The 19269-nt window shown below is 38.9% G+C and overlaps 1 protein-coding gene across 3 annotated transcripts in view; it reads right to left on the bottom strand.

The window, feature by feature from the left end:
* Positions 1–19269, bottom strand: part of CDH11 (cadherin 11) — a 118535-nt gene that overhangs the window by 28399 nt on the left and 70867 nt on the right. For all 3 annotated transcript variants that reach the window (XM_044434187.1, XM_044434185.1, XM_044434186.1), the window contains 3 exons: positions 14826–15236; positions 2398–2692; positions 306–425 (listed from right to left, as the gene is read on the bottom strand). In XM_044434187.1, coding sequence (XP_044290122.1) covers positions 306–425; positions 2398–2692; positions 14826–15053 — 643 coding nt within the window. In that variant the 5' untranslated portion in view covers positions 15054–15236. The remainder of the gene's footprint in view (positions 1–305; positions 426–2397; positions 2693–14825; positions 15237–19269) is intronic.

The following is a 19269-nucleotide window of genomic DNA, read 5'->3' as shown; positions in this document are numbered from 1 at the left end:
GAGAGAGAGAGAGAGAGAGAGAGAGAGAGAGAGAGAGAGAACGCAAATGAGAGAAGAGTGTTCTGGTTTGTCACTGCTGTACTACTTAATTTTGGCAAAGAGGTAGGAGCGCAGCCCTCAGGAGATCTAGCAGGAAGTGACCTCAAATAACCCAAAGTTCCTCACCCTTTACAGATATGGGGAAGCTGTGAATCTCATAGGTTGTTCAACTCCCATCAGAACCAGTCAGCATGGTCTATTATCAGGAATAATGACATCGGTATTCCAACAACATCTGAAGTTTTCCCGTCCTTATGCAATAGTACCTGTTTGGGCTTCCACAGAGAAGTACGGCTGACCTTCAAGAATGCTGTATACTAGTTTGGCACTGTTTCCATAAGTTGGGTCATCAGCATCGGAGGCAGTCACCTGAATAACAGATGTGCCTAAAAATAGAAAGTGAAGGAGGTACATTGATTAAATATGTATGTAAAACCACATATCTGGTAACACTGATAATGTTTTGGGAATGCACTTTTATTATTTTTTTCAACAGACATCAAATAAAGGTATTGTTTATTATAGTGTTTACTAATAAAGCACTGGAAAACTCAAGTCTCATTTCTGTGGGTCTGGTTTCATCAACACTGACCCACCAGCTGTGCCAGGGACTATGAGAGATTGGACCAATTCATTTCTTAGAGCAAACAGTTTAATAAATTAAATTCCACTAAATAACCCCTCCCCCAGTAATTGTTTAATATTATTATTTGCGATAGTCTTTATACACTGCCTGTGATATCACCCTTTTTCTCTCAGTAGGTGGAAAATTCCTTTGGTTGCGTTTAAACAAGAAGGTAAGTAAAAATGCTCAGAAGCTACCCATTGCAAACATTCTACTGTGACCAAGAACACAATCTGGGGTTTAGTTAAGAGGAGGTCTTTATAGATCTAGAGGTAATATTACCTTTGGGCAGAGAGTTCCCTCATGATATTCTCCCCTGGCTTTTAATTGGGCTTGTTGATATTAAGCAGTAAATAGAAATCAGTAATAAATAGAGGAGGGTGATGAAAGTAGGGAGCCTAGGCAGTTAGAGTGGTTCCTCAGGTACCTCATCAGTAAGGGACCCCAAACCTCACCCATGACAATTTCTTCACTTTGTTCATCCTCCTTGGAACATGTTTTCAAAAGCAATGTCTTTTTCAGGGCAACACTACCAGAAGCTACATTTAGGGCTGCTCAGAGATTTCCAAAGGTAATTGACATGGTGTTGGCCTGCATTTAAGGAAGGAAAAGGCAATCTAAAGTATAATTTATGGCCTTTGACTGTAATTCATTTACAAAGAGGATAGTCCTCTGATCATCACTTTCTATTATGAGTAGGCAAATGGCTAGAAGTCAAATGCTGTTCTGATCCACTAACCAGCAGCTACGAGCTTGAATTCTCTTGTGAGTCTCAGACACTTAATAGTTGAGTCCATGTAGTGGCCTTCAGTTTCTCTTGTACTGTGGTTCTGATTTAGTGCAGTAACAGGAACAAGAGGTCGATATGGTAGATCATGGTGAGCATCAAAGGAAGTGTGCACTTAAGATCTGCATGGCTGCAAGGTCAGGGATCACTCTGGGCCATCCCAAGATATGTTGGCTACGGTTTCATATCCTGAATTTGTCTTAAACTGCCAATGGCATTGGTAGGAGCTGTATATATACACAGTACATGTAACATATTTGTTGGCAAACAGATTATACTAATACTTTCCAATCTTAGCTGAAGAAGACAAAGGAGATACAAATTCACAAGCGATACAGATGTATAAGCAAACATGGATGTTCATTGGTCCCTTTGAACTCTGTGATGCTGGGGGTCCTGTCTCCATCTGAGCCTACTTGTTGGATCACAGTGTGGTGGATCAGAACCATTATCTAGAAAATCACACAGAGATTGAAAAGAAATAGTAAATCTCTGGTTGGATCGTGCCACTTAAGATTTCAGGTGTGATGAAATCCTTAAAACAGCAAGAAAAATAGCCACTTCAAAGAGATGTATGGTAGCCTGTCATTCTCCAAGTTAATTTTCTTTAAACAGAGAGTCTTAACTGGGAACCTTTACCTGTGACCTTAAGTGGCACCGGGGTGGGGAGGGGGGGGAGAGAGAGAGAGAGAGAGAGAGAGAGAGAGAGAGAGAGAGGGGGGGGGGGAGCTTTCTTACATGCTATAGGCAAGAATAAGGCTTGGACTAATGTTATCTATCCTAAGTATAATCCCTAACATAGAAATGATAATTATGATTTACATGTTTATATTACCAAATAGCCAAAGTTATAAGGACAGTTTACAAAAGAGTACAAGACAAAGTAAATTGTTGTGGCCCATCATTTCTTGTCATGACAATGGTAGCAGATTCTTCTGTCACATACCTACATTGGACCTCTCTGGTACATTGGCATGGTAATTTTCTTGTAAGAATTCTGGAGGGTTGTCATTGATATCTTGAACTTTCACAATGAATTCTGAGGGTGGTTCCAGGGGTCGGTTGGTATTCCTGTCCACAGCCTGGGCTGTTAATGTGTATTGAGCTCTTTCTTCCCGATCCAGTGTCTTTGTTGCATGGATATTCCCTGATTTGTCATCAATAACAAAAATGATGCCTGCTCCTTCACCTGAGAGAATGTATTTGATGTTCCCATCACCAGAATCAATATCGGAATGAAGCTGTAAATGCAAAATAAATAAATGAGTTTTCACAGCCAAAGAATAGCATTTGTCAAAGCATTATTTTAAAAATGTTAATATATTTTCTGGGGTTTTCAAATGCTGCCCTTCTTCCCCTGAGACTGTAGACTCATCAAACAGAAAAGAAGCAAAATTTTACTCAGATTTTTTTTTCCTGTACAGAAACTACTCTGCCATGACACCTCTGGGCTTATCGGCGTTGGATGTAGCTAGCAAGTAATTTGAATAGATATTCTAAAGAGAGAATTCACAAAGTACATTGAGGATTATTTGAATATGCACTTTGATTTTTTAACAATTGTGGAAAGTAAAACTGATTAGTAGTTGTTGAGATTAAAAGCAGAAAGTAGACTATCTTTTATGGAAGGTTTTATAATCATCAGATTCTTTTATAAGCTGCCTTTCGAAAAATATAAAAGTAGTTCTGCAAATCATGGATTGACAAGAAAAGAACCACTCATTGGCTTCCAACTAATTTCCAATTTCTTAGCTACTAATACCCATTGTGAAATGTTGATTCATGGTACTAAAGCAATTAATATATGAAGTGCAATCAGCCCCACTTCCCCAAGTTCTATAATGCTAGAATATTAGCTCCATGAATATGCAATATAGAGTATTGGTACCCTTCCTGCTTTCTTACATTTTATCCTTTAAATCTCACACACTGGTGATAAATTGTTCCTTAGATAAGTCTCATTTATCACAACTGAGGCAAATGAAGCAGCACTTCAGGGTTCTTTGTGCACTACATGCCAATCTTGGAAAAGGGAAGTGCATTCTGCTACAGCAAGATAAGCTACTTGCCCAAACTGCGGGCACTCCGCAGGAACCTAGGGTGGATCTGTGCTCTACCCCTGCTCTTTATGAGGCAGTGATGGGCTACTGTGTATCAAAACACTTTTACTGGTATTCAGCTACATAAATGTGCTGATGAATACAGCACATTCCCAGAGTGTTAGAAAATATGATCTTGCATAATACACAAATGCAACCGTTGGACTACCTGGAATGAGGATGTGTGAAGAGAAATGGGCCAAGGAGAAGGAATCTCTTATCCATCCATTAAGCTACACAAAATGTGGTGTGTATGGTTCTCCTTACTGCTATTCTGCCATCTCCCATGGGGTCAAATTATCTGGTCAGTCGAATCAGATCAGTATCCCCATTCCCCACCACCTGATAGCAATTAATGTAAACAAATGCAGCCCCTCTTCTGTGCTGACTTTCTGGGGTAGCCACTGAATCATTTTAGAATAGTAGAGTTGGAAGTAGACAGAAGACCATCCCTCTCAGATGGCTGTCCAGTTGCATCTTGAATGCCTCCAGTAAAGGTGACTGTACAACCTAGGAAATTGGTTCCGTTGTCTGCTGTATCCTGGTATCTAACCAGAATCTGGCTTCCTGTAAATTAAGAATGTTACTCTGTGTCCTGCACTTTACGATGATCAAGAAGAGAGACTGTCTTTCCTCTTTGTGACAGCCTTTCAAGTACTTAAACAGTCCTATCATCTCCCCTCAGTCATTTCTAATCAAAGCTAAACATGCCCAGTTCTTTCCATCTGACCTCATAGGGCTTTGTTTCCAGTCCCTGGATCATCCTTTTTGCCCTCCTCTGAACCCTTTCCAGCTTGTCTACATCTTTCTTAAACTGTGCTGCCCAAAACTGGACACAGGCCTCCAGATGATGAGTCTTCACATGATTTGGAAGTGATATTTCTGGGAATGCAGACTAAAATAGCATTTGCCCCTTTTGCAGCCACATCACATAGAATAGTAGAGTTGGAATGGGCCATGAAGGCCATCGAGTCAAACCCCCTGTTGTTGTAGAACACCAAGTCACACCATCCCACTCAGATGGCTGTCCAGTTTCTTTCTGAATGTCTAGGCAGCTGGTTTCACTGTTGCATTGCTCTGACAGTGAGGAAAGTTTTCCTGAATCTGGGTTGGTGCAACCTGACTTGATTATTCTGTGTCCTACACTCTGGCATTAGTAAGAAGAGATCTTGATCTTCCTCTTTGTGACAGTCTTGGAGGTACTTATCGAGTGATATCATGTCTGCTCCCCCAACCCTTGTTGAATCTCATTCTGTTGCTTTCAGCCATCACTCAAGTTTATTAAATTCATGCTGGATCTTCATTCTGTTTCTGTTTTCTAGGATTTTTGCTATTCTACTCAGTTTTGTATCATCTGCAAATTTGACTAGCTTTCTTTATACTTCCTTATCTAAATCATTAATTAAATGTTGAAGAGATCTGGGCCCAGGACTGAACCCTGCAGCACCTCACTAGTTACCTCCCTCCAGGTTGAGAAGGTGCTATTTATGAGCATTCTTTCTGTCTGATTTATGCTCCAGTATTTGATCCATGTAAAAGTTTTTCTACATAGTTCATTTTTCGCTAGTTTGCTTATAAGGATGTCATGAGGGACTGTGTCAAAAGCTTTGCTGAAGTCCAAGTAAATTATGTCCACAGTATGGATAATAACCCTCTGTCCATTTGGGAGGTTACCATTCAAACAATGAGATTAAATTAGTCTGACAGGATTTATTTTTATTTTTAATAAATCCATGTTGGCTTCTATTAATCACTTCATTTTCTTTGAGATGCTTGCATACTTTTTAAATAAGTTGCTTCAGAATTTTGCAGGGATTGGCATCAGACTAACTAGTCTGTAGTTCCCAGGTTCATCTTTTGAAGATGGAGACAACATTAGCCCTCCTTCAGTCATCTGGCACTTCTGTTTTCCAAGATTTATTGAAGATAATAGTTAGTGGTTCCGAGAGTTTGCTAGCTCTTTTATGACTCTCAGAAAAAAATGCAACATAAGTCATGCAAAAATTAAAAGTTGTGATATAGTGCATTTGAAAAATTATGTAATATAATAGGAAAAATACTTCAAGGATTTGTTTAGTTGTGTATCATATGAAATGACAGTGAGTCAGTCATGATAATGCTGGTAAAAATGCCTAGAGTTAATATTTAGGAATAATTATAGAACTATATTCTAGTATTTATATAATAGAAAGGTAATTTAAGGAATGGTATATTGTCTGGAGATCCATGAATCAAGGCAAGCTGGATGTGGTCAAACAAGAGATGATGAGACTGAACATCAACATCTTAGGAATCAGTGAACAAAAATGGACAGGAGAAGAGCCTAATTCTGGGGACAATAGATGGCAAAAGAAGAAGGGGATGGCAGAGGATGAGGTGGCTAGATGGAGTCACTGAAGCAGTTGGTATGAGCTTAAGTGGACTCCTGGGGATGGTAAAGGACAGGAAGGCCTGGGAAAAGGTTGTCCATGGGGTCGCGATGGGTCAGACACGACTTCGCGACTAACAACAACAACAACAAATATTGTTCTGGGTAAGATGCATGTTCCTCCTTTTCTGGGGACAAACCAATTTTAGGATAGGAATGCTATGTCATCAGACAGTATTGGATGAGTTATACTGAATTTCACTTTACATATTACAAGTGCACTTCACAAAGTGTAAATTGACATTCATTGTAACTCTCTCATTGTATATTAATAATTGACATTCTTAATCTAAATCTTGCCCATACAAAAGGGGGAAGTCCCTTCTATATCATGTTTTAAATTTCTCTTTCACTCTCTCATTTTATTGTTAATGAGTTCTGTACTAGAAATGTATTTTGTTCAAGCAGAGCATAGCCTTTAAATTCAAACTAAAGAAATAGCTGACAATCAGGACCCAAGCAAGAGGTGAGCTAGGTGAGTGAAATTTAGCTAGACTTTAGATCCAGGCTTTTCGGCTCAGATTTGAACCCCATGAACATGACAAATCAAAGACAAACCAACAAAAGCCAAGCCAAGCCAAGTCGGGATAGGCAACTGCAGAATGTTCAAGTTTGTGGGGATCATCAGTGCATCACCTTGCCGGATTCCTGTTCACACTTGTGAATGCTGCTCACAAGTGTGAATAGGAAATTGACCTGAAGCAAACAGTCATCAAATGGGGGATCTGGGCCAAACTCTCCACATTTTCCAAAATTTAAAGCAAGGCTGAATCAGTCTGCTGGGAAAATTTGTGCAAATCAACCTGGGAATTGGGAATAAGATGAGCAGCAATAGATGTTTGCAAATATCTTGGTAGGCACATGCTCATTCTTGCATTCAGAGTTTTGAAGGGGGCATAGTTGCATGTTTTGCAAACAAAAAAGTAAAAACTCATATAGTGCCACCAGACTGGATATCATGTCTGAAGATCTTTATGGAAATTTATCAGTCTGTATCTGCATCTACTGTTCAGGATTTGTGAGGTTTCTTGGAAACAATCACACAGTCAAGGAACCACAGAGTAGTAGAGCTGAAATGGCAATGAGGCCATCAGGTGCAACCCCCTGCTCACTGTAGGTCTCCAAAAGAATACATTTCAGAAATATGGCTGTCCTTCTGCATCATGAATACCTCCAGTGTGGGAAAGCCCACAACCTTCTCAAGCCACAGATTCCATTGTTGCATTGCTCTAATACTCAAGACATTTTTCCTAATGTTCTGCCAGAATCTGGCTTCCTGCAACTTGAATCCATTATTCCTTGTGTTGTATTCTGGGCAGATCAAGAAGAGTTCCTGGCCGTTCCTTTGTTTGACAGCCTTTCAAGTAATTGAAGAGTGTTATCCCTCCTCCACTCTCTCTGCCACTAGCCAAATCTTCTCTTCTCAGGGCTAAACATGCCAAATTCTTTCAGTTTCTCCTCACAGGATTTTGTTTTCAGTCCACTGATCATTGTTGTTGCCTTTATTTGTATCTTCTCCCATCTACCTGCAGTTTTCTTAAACTGTGATACAGTATGCAGTATTTAGGATGCAATATTTGGGATTAAGCCTAACCAGTGCTGAGGAGGCGAGAAAACAAATACTTAGGTTGAAAGATTGGTTGGCGAAAATGAGACAAAGAAAGGAAAATGGCATTACTAGAAAAAATAATAATTTGGTTTAATGTTATACAATTAGAACAATGGACTAACAAATGGATGAATAAAACTGGTAAATGTAGAGATCTAACCAAATTTGAAGAGATTGTCTTACATAAGGAAACTCAAGCCACTATGCAAACAAGCAGGAACATATGTGAGGTTTAAAAGAGTCTAATAGATATGGTAGACCAATATGATTTTCTTAAAAAATCATGGGAAATAGATTTAGAGAAGGATATAGACAGGGGAGAACGGGGAAAATATGGGATAAGAGAATATTAAAAAGTATGTTAATCAGAATTAAGATTTTTTTATAAATTAGTATTGAAATGGTACCTGATGCTACTAAATTTTTATGGATAAATAATCCAAACTATGTTGGAAATTTGGACAAAAAGGGGGTACATATTTCCACATGAAGTGTGAAATTGAAAATATTGGGACATTTTGAATAATGATTAGCAAACTGTTGAACTCAAAAATTAAAGCAGATCCAGAAACTACATATAGTTACCATTCTATGAAAAGAAATGGAAATGGAATACTAAAGAATTATTAATAAACTTGGTAACATCAGCAAGGTTAACAGTAGCAAAGAACTGGAAGGAGAAATGGGATTGCCAGTTAACTGAATGGTGTAAAGGAATTTGGACTATAGCTGTTAATGATAAGCTGACGTGTAGAATTAAAATGAAAAGGGAGGTTGACAAATAAGACTGATTTTAACCTTATATGGGGCTTGTTTATGGAACATACATTAATAAAAGGGAAACATCTTCAGATGACTCAATGAAATTTTGGGCAGAAGGGAGTACTCCTGAAAGAGAGGAAATTTAAAAGAAGAAATATGGAAGAAGAAGGACATGAATGAATAATTACTATGTAGCCATGGTCCGGGTGCAGGGGCACACTAGCTGTTCTATACATATGCATATACAGTATTCTGTGTTGTTCCTTTTTCTTTATGTTGTACTTTTATATTTGTATTTTATTTTAATAGTGTATTTCATATTATAAAATAAAAATGCTATTAGAAATACAGAGAAATAATATTTCCTGTGATTTTCCTGTGATTTGAAAGTGATATTTCTATTAATGCAGGCCAAAATTGTATTTACCTTTTTTTGATCCACATCACATTGTTAACTCATATTGAGCTTGTGATCTACAGCAATTCAAAGATCCTTCTCACTTCCCGTATCTGAGTCAGGTACCTTGTATCTTGTATTATATATTACTTTTTTCTAGGCATTTGTCTTTACTGAATTTCACTCTGTTTTCAGCCCAGCATTCAAATCTATTTTATGCAATTGCAATTTTATGCAATTGTCCTCATCTAAGACATTAATAAAAATGTTGAAGTGCACTGAACCCAGGACCAAATCCAGTATTACCCTACTCATTATGTCTACCCAGAATCAGATGGTGCCATTCATAAACATCCATTGAGTTTGATTCTGTAGCCAACTGTAGATCCATCTGATAGTTTTTCCATGTAGCCCACTATTAGCTAATTTGCTAATCAGGGTACCATGGGACACTTTGCCAAAAACTGTCATGAAGTCAAGATATCTTATGTCCTCAGCTTTCTCACTGTCCACCAGGGAAGTTATGCTATCAAAAAATGAGATCAGATTTATCTGACAAAATCTATTCCTAATCAATCCATGTTGGCATCTTCTAATCACTGCATTTCTATCAAGCTTTCTGCAGACTGACTGTTTTATGATCTGTTCCAGAATTGTCAAAAGGATAGATGTCAGACCGATTGGCATGTAGCTTTCAGTTTCCTCCTTTTCCCCCTTTTGAAGATAGGGACAACATTAACTTTCCACCACTCATCTGCCAGTTGATCTATTCTCCTTGATTCTTAAGGATAATAGGCTGTGCAAGGGTGGAGTTGGCACATTTCAACTCAATGAAAGGGTTGAAAAGAGAGGTGCCTAGCAATCTCAGACTGAAATCCTGCAGAGGTCATTGACCAAAGCAAATTGAGCCAAAGTAGGAATTGAGCACTTCTGCCCCTGTTATCATTTTTACATCCTCATTTATTTATTTATTTAAACTTTTTATATGCCGTCCCCATTGCTACACAGCCTCGGGATGGATCACAATAACAAATGAATAAAATGAATAGAATTACAATTAAAACTTGGAAACACACTGGCTGCATAATTAAAACTATAAATATTAAAGATTATTAAAATACTGTTTGAATAAAAAGGTCTTGGCCTGGTGCCAAAAAACAAATAACGACGGTACCAGACAGACCTCTCTGGGGAGCGCATTCCACAGATGGGGCGCCACTGCAGAGAAAGCCCTCCTCCGGGTACTTTGCTTCCTGATATCTCTTATGGAAGGCTCCTGGAGGAGAGCCCCTGCTGCCGATCTCAAGGGGTGGGAGGGCAAATATGGCCGAAGGTGTTCCTTCAGGTATCCATTGAGTAGGCAAAATGATAACTATTATTTCTTTCTTCTGTCTTTTACTATGCATGCATTTGATGAAGCTTTTGGCATCCTTCATTAGCCTCAGCTCATTTTCTTTTTACCCTTCCTGAAACCATTCCTGCAATTCCATATTACCTCTATTCTTCTTTTGCAACCTGGCCTTCCTTCCACTTCCTATGCATGTCCTTTTTGTTTGTTTTTAGGACAAATCTCATCTTTTTGCAAAGCTATATTAGCTTCTATATTTTCTTCTTCTTATAATCGTCTGCTATTGAACTTTTGGATTGCCCTTTAAAAAAAAAAAAATTGCCATCCATCTTGGATTCCTTTTCTTAGTAGAGTTACTTGCCATGGAAACGTTATTGAAATTGGCTTTCCTAAAGTCCAGGATACATGTTTGGCTACATTCAGCTTTTGCTTCCTTTAGAATCAAGAATTCAAGTATGACATGGTCACTTTTCCCCAGAGTTCCTCTAACTGCCATGTCATCCACTAGTTCATCTCTGTGGTTTAGAATAAATTCAAGGATAGCCCATCCTCTTGTTCTTTCCTCCACTTTCTGTAGGAGGAAGGTATAAATGACACAATTCGGGAATCAATTGAAGGATCTATGTTTGGCAGAATTTGTCTCCTATTACTACAAAAGCATACCTCCTGGGAACATTAGCAATTTTCTTTTCAAAAATTTCATTCTTGTCTTTTCCTCAACTGGGTGGTTGGTCATAGAAGCTGTCCACTATGTTCCTTTTACTCTTGCTCCATTTATTTGAATCCAGATGCTATAAATGCAGCTATTAAGCTCATCATCCTTTATTTTTCTGTAGAGATATCTTTAACAAAGAAAGTGACTCTGTCATTCTTTTTGTTCTTTCTGTACTTGAACAAGTTCAGAAGGGTTATACCAGGAATGCATATGCACAAGTTAAATGAATTCAAATATATTTTAGTGCTTGCAAAGCAATCATAAAAAATGAAGAAGGAAAAGAACTGCCTGATCAACAAAATATCAAGAATAGATGGTGAGAATACGCTGAAGAACAATACACCAAAAGCAGTGGGACTGAACTGCATCAGGATAATTCAGAAAATGAAACCAAAATAGAAATAGAACCAGACATTCTTGAGGAGGAAGTAGCATAGGCAATGTCAGCTGCCAAACAAAGCATGAGGCATTGACAACTTCCCTGCAGAGTTGCTGAAGCAGGTACCAAACAGAACCATGACAGCCTTATGCTGGAAGCTCTGGGAAACCAGCACATGGCCAGAGAACTGGAAGCACCCAATCTCCATTCCCATTACAAAATAATGGCAACTCAAAGGACTGTTCTAATTACTGCACAATTGCCCTCATCCCTCATGCTAGAAAAATTCTCCTTAAAATTATATAACAACACCTGGCATCTATATGCCATGGAACTACCTGAAGTTCAAGTAGGCTTTCAGAGAGGCCAGGGCACTCATGACCATATCACAAATTTGTGCTGGATTATGGGGAAATCTCAAGAATATCAAAAGAACATTTACCTGAGCTTTGTTGACTATAAGAAAGTCTTTGACTGCATTGATCGTGACAAGTTGTGGAAAGCACTAAAAGACCAGGGGGCACCAGCATGTCTGGTCAGATTGCTGCAATCATTATAAACAAACCAGCAAGCAGCTGTAGGATCATCATATGGGGACATTGACTGCTTTAAGGTAGAGAAAGGAGTCTGACAAGGATGTATTCTCTCCCCTTTTCTGTTCAACTTGTATGCTGAAATAATCTTGAGGAGGATGCATCTTGAAGAATCAAAAGTTGAGATAAAGATTGGAGGAAGGACCATCAACAGCCTTTGTTATGCTGATGACACAGCCTTCCTCTCAGAAACCCATGAAGGTCTAAAGCTATTGATCCAAGGAATCAAAGAAGAAAGTGAGAAGTTTGCCCCCCTTCTGAACATCAAAAAGACAAAGCTCTTGATGACTGCAAAGAATGAAGTCACCAAAATAGCAGTTGATTATGTGGAAATTGAATGTGGAGAGGAATTCATTTTCCTGGAATCACTGATTGCTCTCAGCAGTGAATGTAGTCCAGAAATAAAGCAACTAATTTCATTAGGTTGTATGGCAATGACAAGAATGAATCAAGTGTGGAAAAACAACATCAGCTTGGTAACCAAGTGTAGATTGGTCTGAGTGATCGTTTTTCCTATAGCAACCTACAGTTGTGAAAGTTGGACAATGAAAGTTAGACAAGAGGAAAATCAACTGTGGTCTTGGCAGAGCTCTTCTGCATTCCATGGTCAGTGGTGGTGACAAAAAAGCGGGTGCTGGAGCATATTAAACCAGTCTCATCCCTGGTTGGCAAGATAACAAGGCTGAGACTCACATATTTTGGCCACATCATGTGATCAAGCTCATTAGAAAAAGATACAATGCTTGGAAGGCTCAGCAGTAATAGAAAACTAGGTTGCCAAAGAGTGAGGTGATTAGACTCCATCAAAGAAGATGTGGGCCAGAGCATAGTTCTGAAAGAGGTGGCACTGGATCGAAAAGTGTGGTGAGCTTTGGCCCATAGGATTGCTTATAGTCGGACATGACTGAACAGCTGACCAGAACATGACATAACATAACTTGAACAAGTTATATTCTTAATCTGCTGAATTCCAGTCATGGAGTCATCCCCTCAAGTTTTAGCTATTCCAATCAAGTTTTATTCACCTTCCTGTATCAAGAGGTCACATTACTGCAATCTGCTACCCATATCCCAGCCTTTAGTGTATAGATGATCTCTTTCAGAATCCATTCCTCTATAATCCACAGACTTTCTTTTGTTTTCAGTCTTGTCTTCCAAAGTGAGCTGAGCCACGAAGTCCATGAATGCACACAGACCCCAGTTGTACACTCAGCAACCTTTCCTGTTATGTGCAGCTGCCCAAACAGCTGCTGCAGGATACCAGGCATGCCAGGGACCATTCCCAATGACTTTCCTGCCCATGTCTACCCATAATAGCAACACAGGGCATGGAAGAAGGGCACCACTTACACAGCACGTGGGGCTCAATTCCTGGAGAGTTCTTCACAAACATTCAGGGCGCTCCCCAGGAACTTGTGCTCTGGACTTCTACAAAGCAGATGGCAGTCTGTGAAGCTGAACTCAGGAATTCCAATGGATTCCCAGCCCCAAACAGATACCTTGCCATCCCTAATACAGGCATCAAAGACCACATGCTTTAAAGGCTAACCTCCTACTACCATTTTGGAAAACAATTTGCAAATATTAAAGCTTCTCTCACTGTTGTGGTATATGCCCCTTTGCCCACTGTTCTCCCCAAGCTTCCTTCACCTCCCCCTGTAGGATTCAGCTTTTTGTAATATACATATACAATGCATTTGAGTGTTTTTCTTATTAATATGCATTTTGAAGTATATGTTCCCCAATATAAACTCGTGTGTGTTTGTGTGTGTGTGTGTTTACTGGAGAATTTGACTCCAAATTTTGAGAAATGCACATTTTGAAGGATAACTGATATTTTAGTTCATAGCCTGTTTTGAAAGCATGAAATTAAGTTACATTAAAATGCAAACCAAACAAATTTGTGTCTGTCTGTATTCCTTGTGCTACATGCTCTCAAGAATTACCACTTCTTGTGCTCCTTGTGCATAGGAGAAAATGTAGCTGGAAAAGATGGAAAAAATTACCACAACAACTATTGAACAAAATTACCAGTAAAGCTTTCAGGTTGGGATCACCTTTATGGGAACTGTAGCTTGGCTTCATTTTCTCTCTTTTTGCTAAAGTTTTGTTTGGTTTGGTTTTTACTACCAGTGCAGGTGACAAGAAGAGCTACACTGGCAGCACTTCTTGTCACAACATTGATCACCATAAAATGTTTCAGCTACAGTGGAGGCATGCCAAGGTTTGTTATGTGCAAACCTGGCAAAAGTGGGTTGTTGGGGTGACTGTCAAGCAACTCAGAATTCATGGCCTCTTTTAGGGTTCAAGCGGCTTATTAACCACCCTTGCCAGATTCATATATAAGGAAAAGATATGGTGTACCCTGGCAGTGGCTTGAATATACAAAATAGCAGCTACTCCCACAACAGAAGTCCTATGGGAAAATTCATTTATGGGGGCTCTTTGTTATATGTGACCATAGATGTTATCTACCAACATTTGGCAGTTTACTATGTTCCCTGGACATTTTTTATTCCTTCCCCTCATCTGAAACTTAACCAAGAACGATGACAATGTACTGTCTCTGCATCTATTCCATATTTTATAGCCATTTATCTATTTGTGAATTATATATTAACTGAAAGAGCTCAGCGAAGCATGTTTGTATCTCCTGTCCACTCACCCTTCAGTTCCAAAGCAATCCTGTGAGATAGATTAGAATAAGAAATGCTGACCCACCCAGAGGTATCCCATGAGCTTCACGGTTGAATGGGAAGTTCATCCTCAGTCTTCCCCCAGCTAGGACAACTTTCAAGGAATTACACAGAACTGGCCCTCTATCTTGCACACAGTGTGGATTTCTGCTTGAGTGGTTTTGCTGCTAAAACTAAGTCATGCTTTCCCTGATCCAAGTTGGATGTGTAGGTTCTTGGGAATCATTATCTTAAAGCCACATCAAATTGCTAAAAAGGGCAATAAACAATAAAAATGAAGTATTTAAATAAACATACTTAACATTGATAAAAAGTGAAATGCAACTAAATGATATAAAGCATTCTTACCCTGCCCACCAGCACAGGATCCGGTCCTGTATATTCCTCTATTACAAAGAACTGATTCCAAACCCATCCTCTTTTTGAACGGTGGAGAACTTGCCCTTCCTTTCCTTTTTCGTGGTGACCATGGAGTGATGACCTTGGATAGTTCAGTTTTTCTGTCACCATGGCAAGGCTGTAGCATAACATTCCCAGGCATATAAGGGCAGCATGCATATAGTTTTTGTCCTTCATTTTTGGTTAATGTATAGGCACCAGCGTTTTTCCAAATCTAACACTTTCTCTTTCAGGTCCACCAGAAGAGTAAAAAGGGAATAATATAATCCTTTAGAAATTTCAGATGTAGCAATCCGTCACTGAAATGTTGTGGTTCCTTAACCACATAACTTTAATTCTGTATGGACTTCTAAATTATTCCTTAGAAAGAAGAAAAGAGAGAAAGAGAAAGAACAGAGGACCAAGTTAGTTGTCATGTGCCAATTCTAGACTCATCTGCATATTAAAACATAAGCAACAACTTGACATAAACATGATTCCGTTGTCTGTTCCAGGGTAACACTGAAAATGTCATCACTGCCTTTTGGGGAAGGGTAGCCCTATTCAGATAGGCAGACTTGTCAAACCAGGGCACTAACATGACCCATCTGCACTTCAGCTCAATGTAGGGTGCAGACCAACACCAGCATAGGTCTACTCCTGAACTCTTATAGAGCATTTTATTTATTTATTTATTTATTTATTAGAACATTTCTATGCTGCCCCTTGCCGAAGCCTTGGGGCGGCTTACAACACAATAAAATACAATAAAATACAAAAATAACAATATCAAATTAAAATTAACAATATAAAGTAAATAAAAATATAAAAGATATAAAATAAGTTATAAAAGAAAAGAAAAGAAGTCGCCCTGGAACATGCTAAGGGCATACAAAGGGAAGACTTGGGTGTTGCTTTATTATCTTCCTTTTATTGAAGAAGGAAATTACAGTAAATTTAAAAAAGACAAATGAAATATACAAGAGATTTTTTTCCACAGATTGTTAATTGCAATAGATTTGATCAGTGATAGCTATAAGAAAATCATCAAATATTTACAGTAACATCCAGAATGTACTGGGATTATTAAGTAATTACCAGGAAACTTTAGAATAAAACAATAGCTACACAAATGTATGAAAATGTTTACTATCGGTTATTCAGGCATGAAGAACTAAACACAAAATATTAACCACACATCTAAGTCATTATCCTTTATTTAGTAATTAGGTCTTAAAGCAGTAATTGCCTGAAATCACTTTAGTTTTAAATGTCTCTGCATAGGGGAAGGGTCTATGTCTTCTGCAATCCTGTTTTATTGGACCTTGTTGACCTGACAACAATGCCCGAAAGTCTTTTAACAAATAAAACAGATTGATCATTTCGGTTTGAAACAGTACAGATTAAGTCCTAAACTCAGTCCTAATCCCATGGACTTTTCTGATGAGCAATAGATGAACCCTTCTAAGCTTAATATATATATATATATCTGAATACTTCTGCAAGCATTCTTATAGAACAGGGGTCCCCAAAGTGTGGTTCATGGGCACAAGCAGCCCACCAGCTTCACCCTCAGCATTTCCTCTCAGACCCACCCTGTTCTTCCTGCCTCAAGCAGCACCATGAGCTTCCCTTTTCCACCTCTTCCTCCAGGAAGTCCCCTTCCCCTCAGCTGGCTGCCATTTTGCTTCTCATGATTGAGGCTTGGCTGGCTGGCAGGCAAGGCCCTGCCGATAGTTCAAAGCCAGCTAAATGGCATATCCTCTGCTCTAGGTCCTGGCTGCCCTTTCATTCGCTCTTCTTCCTTCCCACCTGCCCCTTTTTGGAGGGCCCACAATCTTTAAAGCATTAGTGTGCGTTGATGTAAACCTCAAGGCAGTGCCTTTATTAAGAAATGAATCTCATAGCGTTCAGTGTGCCTAGGATTGCAACTTTGCCATCCGGTGGGTCAGATTCATAATCCATTTTTAAAAAGTTCTTCCTAGCCTGTGCATATGGCCCAGGATTCCGGAGAACTGCAGAGCAGGGGCTTGCTTCTTTTCTTTGCCACAGTCCAAATGAAAATCCCCAGCTAAGAGCAGCCAGAGTGGGGTGGATTTGGTGGGAAAAGGAAGAGTTAGAGCCCTAAAACTGTACTTCTCATATTTTGATTTATCCAAGGAAAATATTGAAACTCTGCAACTGCTGCTCTGCTGAAAATTCCATAAGAAGCGGTCTGCTTGTGTTGTGTCTTTAATGAGAAATGGTCTACTGAGTACTTCTTTGTGTTAAGCAAGCATAAAGCAGTTTGCCTGATATGTCTTGAAAGTGCCTCGGTATTCAAGGAGTACAATGTTAAAAGGCACTTTGAATGCTGTCACAAGAGCTACTCAACAGATCAAGGAGATGTGCGAGTGAACAAGAGAAAATCCCTTTTAAAAAATCAATGTTTCTGCGGCAACAAATTTTTAGAAAGCACATTGAGGAGAACCTGTAGACTATCCAGGCCACCTTTCATGTTGCTAAATGTATTGCTGAGAGTGGCAGGCCATTCACGGATGGTGAACTTGCTAAGAAGTGCATGGCTAAAGTAATGGAGGAAATGTGCCCTGACAGGGTATCGTGTGTTGGTTGTGTCACTTTATCTACATTTGCAATCACTAGAAGTGCACAAGAGAAGAAGGATATGTTACTGACTGTCAAGGCAAAAAGCTATTATTTTTTCTCTTTGGCATTAAATGAGAACAATGACTTTATAGACACTGCTTATACATTACAGAAGAATAATTTATACATTATTCTTAGAGTCCAGAATTACAGAAAAATTGTGTGCACTGCAAAGTTTGAAGGCACTAGAACTGCAGAAAACATATTGCTTAAGGTATGTGAATCAGTAGAAAATCTTGGTCTGAGTTGGAATGAATTGAAAAGCATGACAACTGATGGTACAAGAAATATGGTGGAAAGTAAAGCTGGTGTACTTGCAAGACTAAGTGAAGAGATATTGAAATTAAATGGTACACTTCCCATGCAATGTCATTGCATCACCCATCAGGAAGTCTTGTGTAATAAGAGGCTTCAGTGGGAAAGTGTGATGTGTATTATTGTATCCAGCATTAATTATATCTGGACCTTATGTATTGTCCGTTTCAAAATTTTCTCTCAGAAATAGAGGCAAAATATGCAGGTGTACTATATACTATACAGAAGTCAGGCTTAGCAGAGTTAAATCCTCAAACCATTTTTCACTTCATCATGAAGTTGATGTCTTTCTCAAGGAAAAAGGAAAAGGTCAAGAAGCACGTTCTGTCCCCGGATGGATTTTTGATTTGGCTTTCATAACTGATATCATAGAGCATCTGAACACATTGAATCTAAACTTGCAGGGGAAAGGAACGCTTGTGTGTGGCATGAATTCTGAGTGGAAAGTTTCTGAGGCAAAATGAAACCTTTTTGTGATGCAAGTCACTGAAAGTAGCTTTTCAAACTTCTCCTGCTGCAATGAACTGAAATTCATTGTAAATTCCATTTACAATTCATTGTTGAAAGACACATCAAAGCACTGAACCTATTGCAGGTGGGATTCCAGAAGAGATTCACTGATTCTTGCAAGCATGGAAAAGAAATAAGAATGTTTTGGAATCCATTTGAAGTAGCACCAGAAGTTGAAGGTAACTTTTTTCAGATGGAGCAAATTTTGTGAACATTTAGAGACATTTGCAAAGAAAACAGTCTGTTAGACTTCTATTGTGGTCTAATATTTTTATCATCCTAAAGAAGTTTGCTGCAGAAATGTTCAGTCTTTGGAACCACATCTGTGAACAAAATGTTTTCCAAGATGAAAATTGTGAAATCCAAGTGTAGGTCAAGACTTACAGATGAACATTGACACAACATTTTTACAGCATCTGTCACCAAACTTGGCTTAGACATTAAAGCTTTGGCTAACAGAAAACAGCTATAAAAATCACACTAACTAGGAAAACATGTGTGGCTAAATAAAAGGATTCCACAGAAAAATATTGTTCCAAAATGGCTTACATTCAAGTTAACATTTCTTTATTGACCTCTGAGTATTTACTTTATCTAAGTCAGTAGCTTAATTGTTTTGTGACATTTTGATTTAAGATGTGGCACTTTTTAGGTATTGGGTACACTAATGCAGCCCCTGTGTCCCAGAAGGTTGGGGACCACTCTTACGGAAGATGGCTGTGGGACCTCTTGTGTGGTAGAAGTTAGGTCATGCTGGAACAGATCAAAGGCCTATCTAGTTCGGCATTCTGTGTCCACAGTGACCAACCAGGGACAGAGCACAAGCACAATTGTATCTTTCTTCTCATGTTTCTCAGAAATTAGCATTCAGAGACACACTGCCTCTAAAACTGGAGGTAATATACAGCCATCGCTATTAGTAGCCAGCAATCACGTTATCCTC

This window comes from Varanus komodoensis, unplaced genomic scaffold (genome assembly GCF_004798865.1).
Source record: "Varanus komodoensis strain SLA01 unplaced genomic scaffold, ASM479886v1 scaffold27, whole genome shotgun sequence".
NCBI classification, from domain to species: Eukaryota; Metazoa; Chordata; class Lepidosauria; order Squamata; family Varanidae; genus Varanus; species Varanus komodoensis.
Note: the sequence above shows the minus strand (reverse complement) of the source record. Positions and strands in the feature narration are given on the sequence as shown.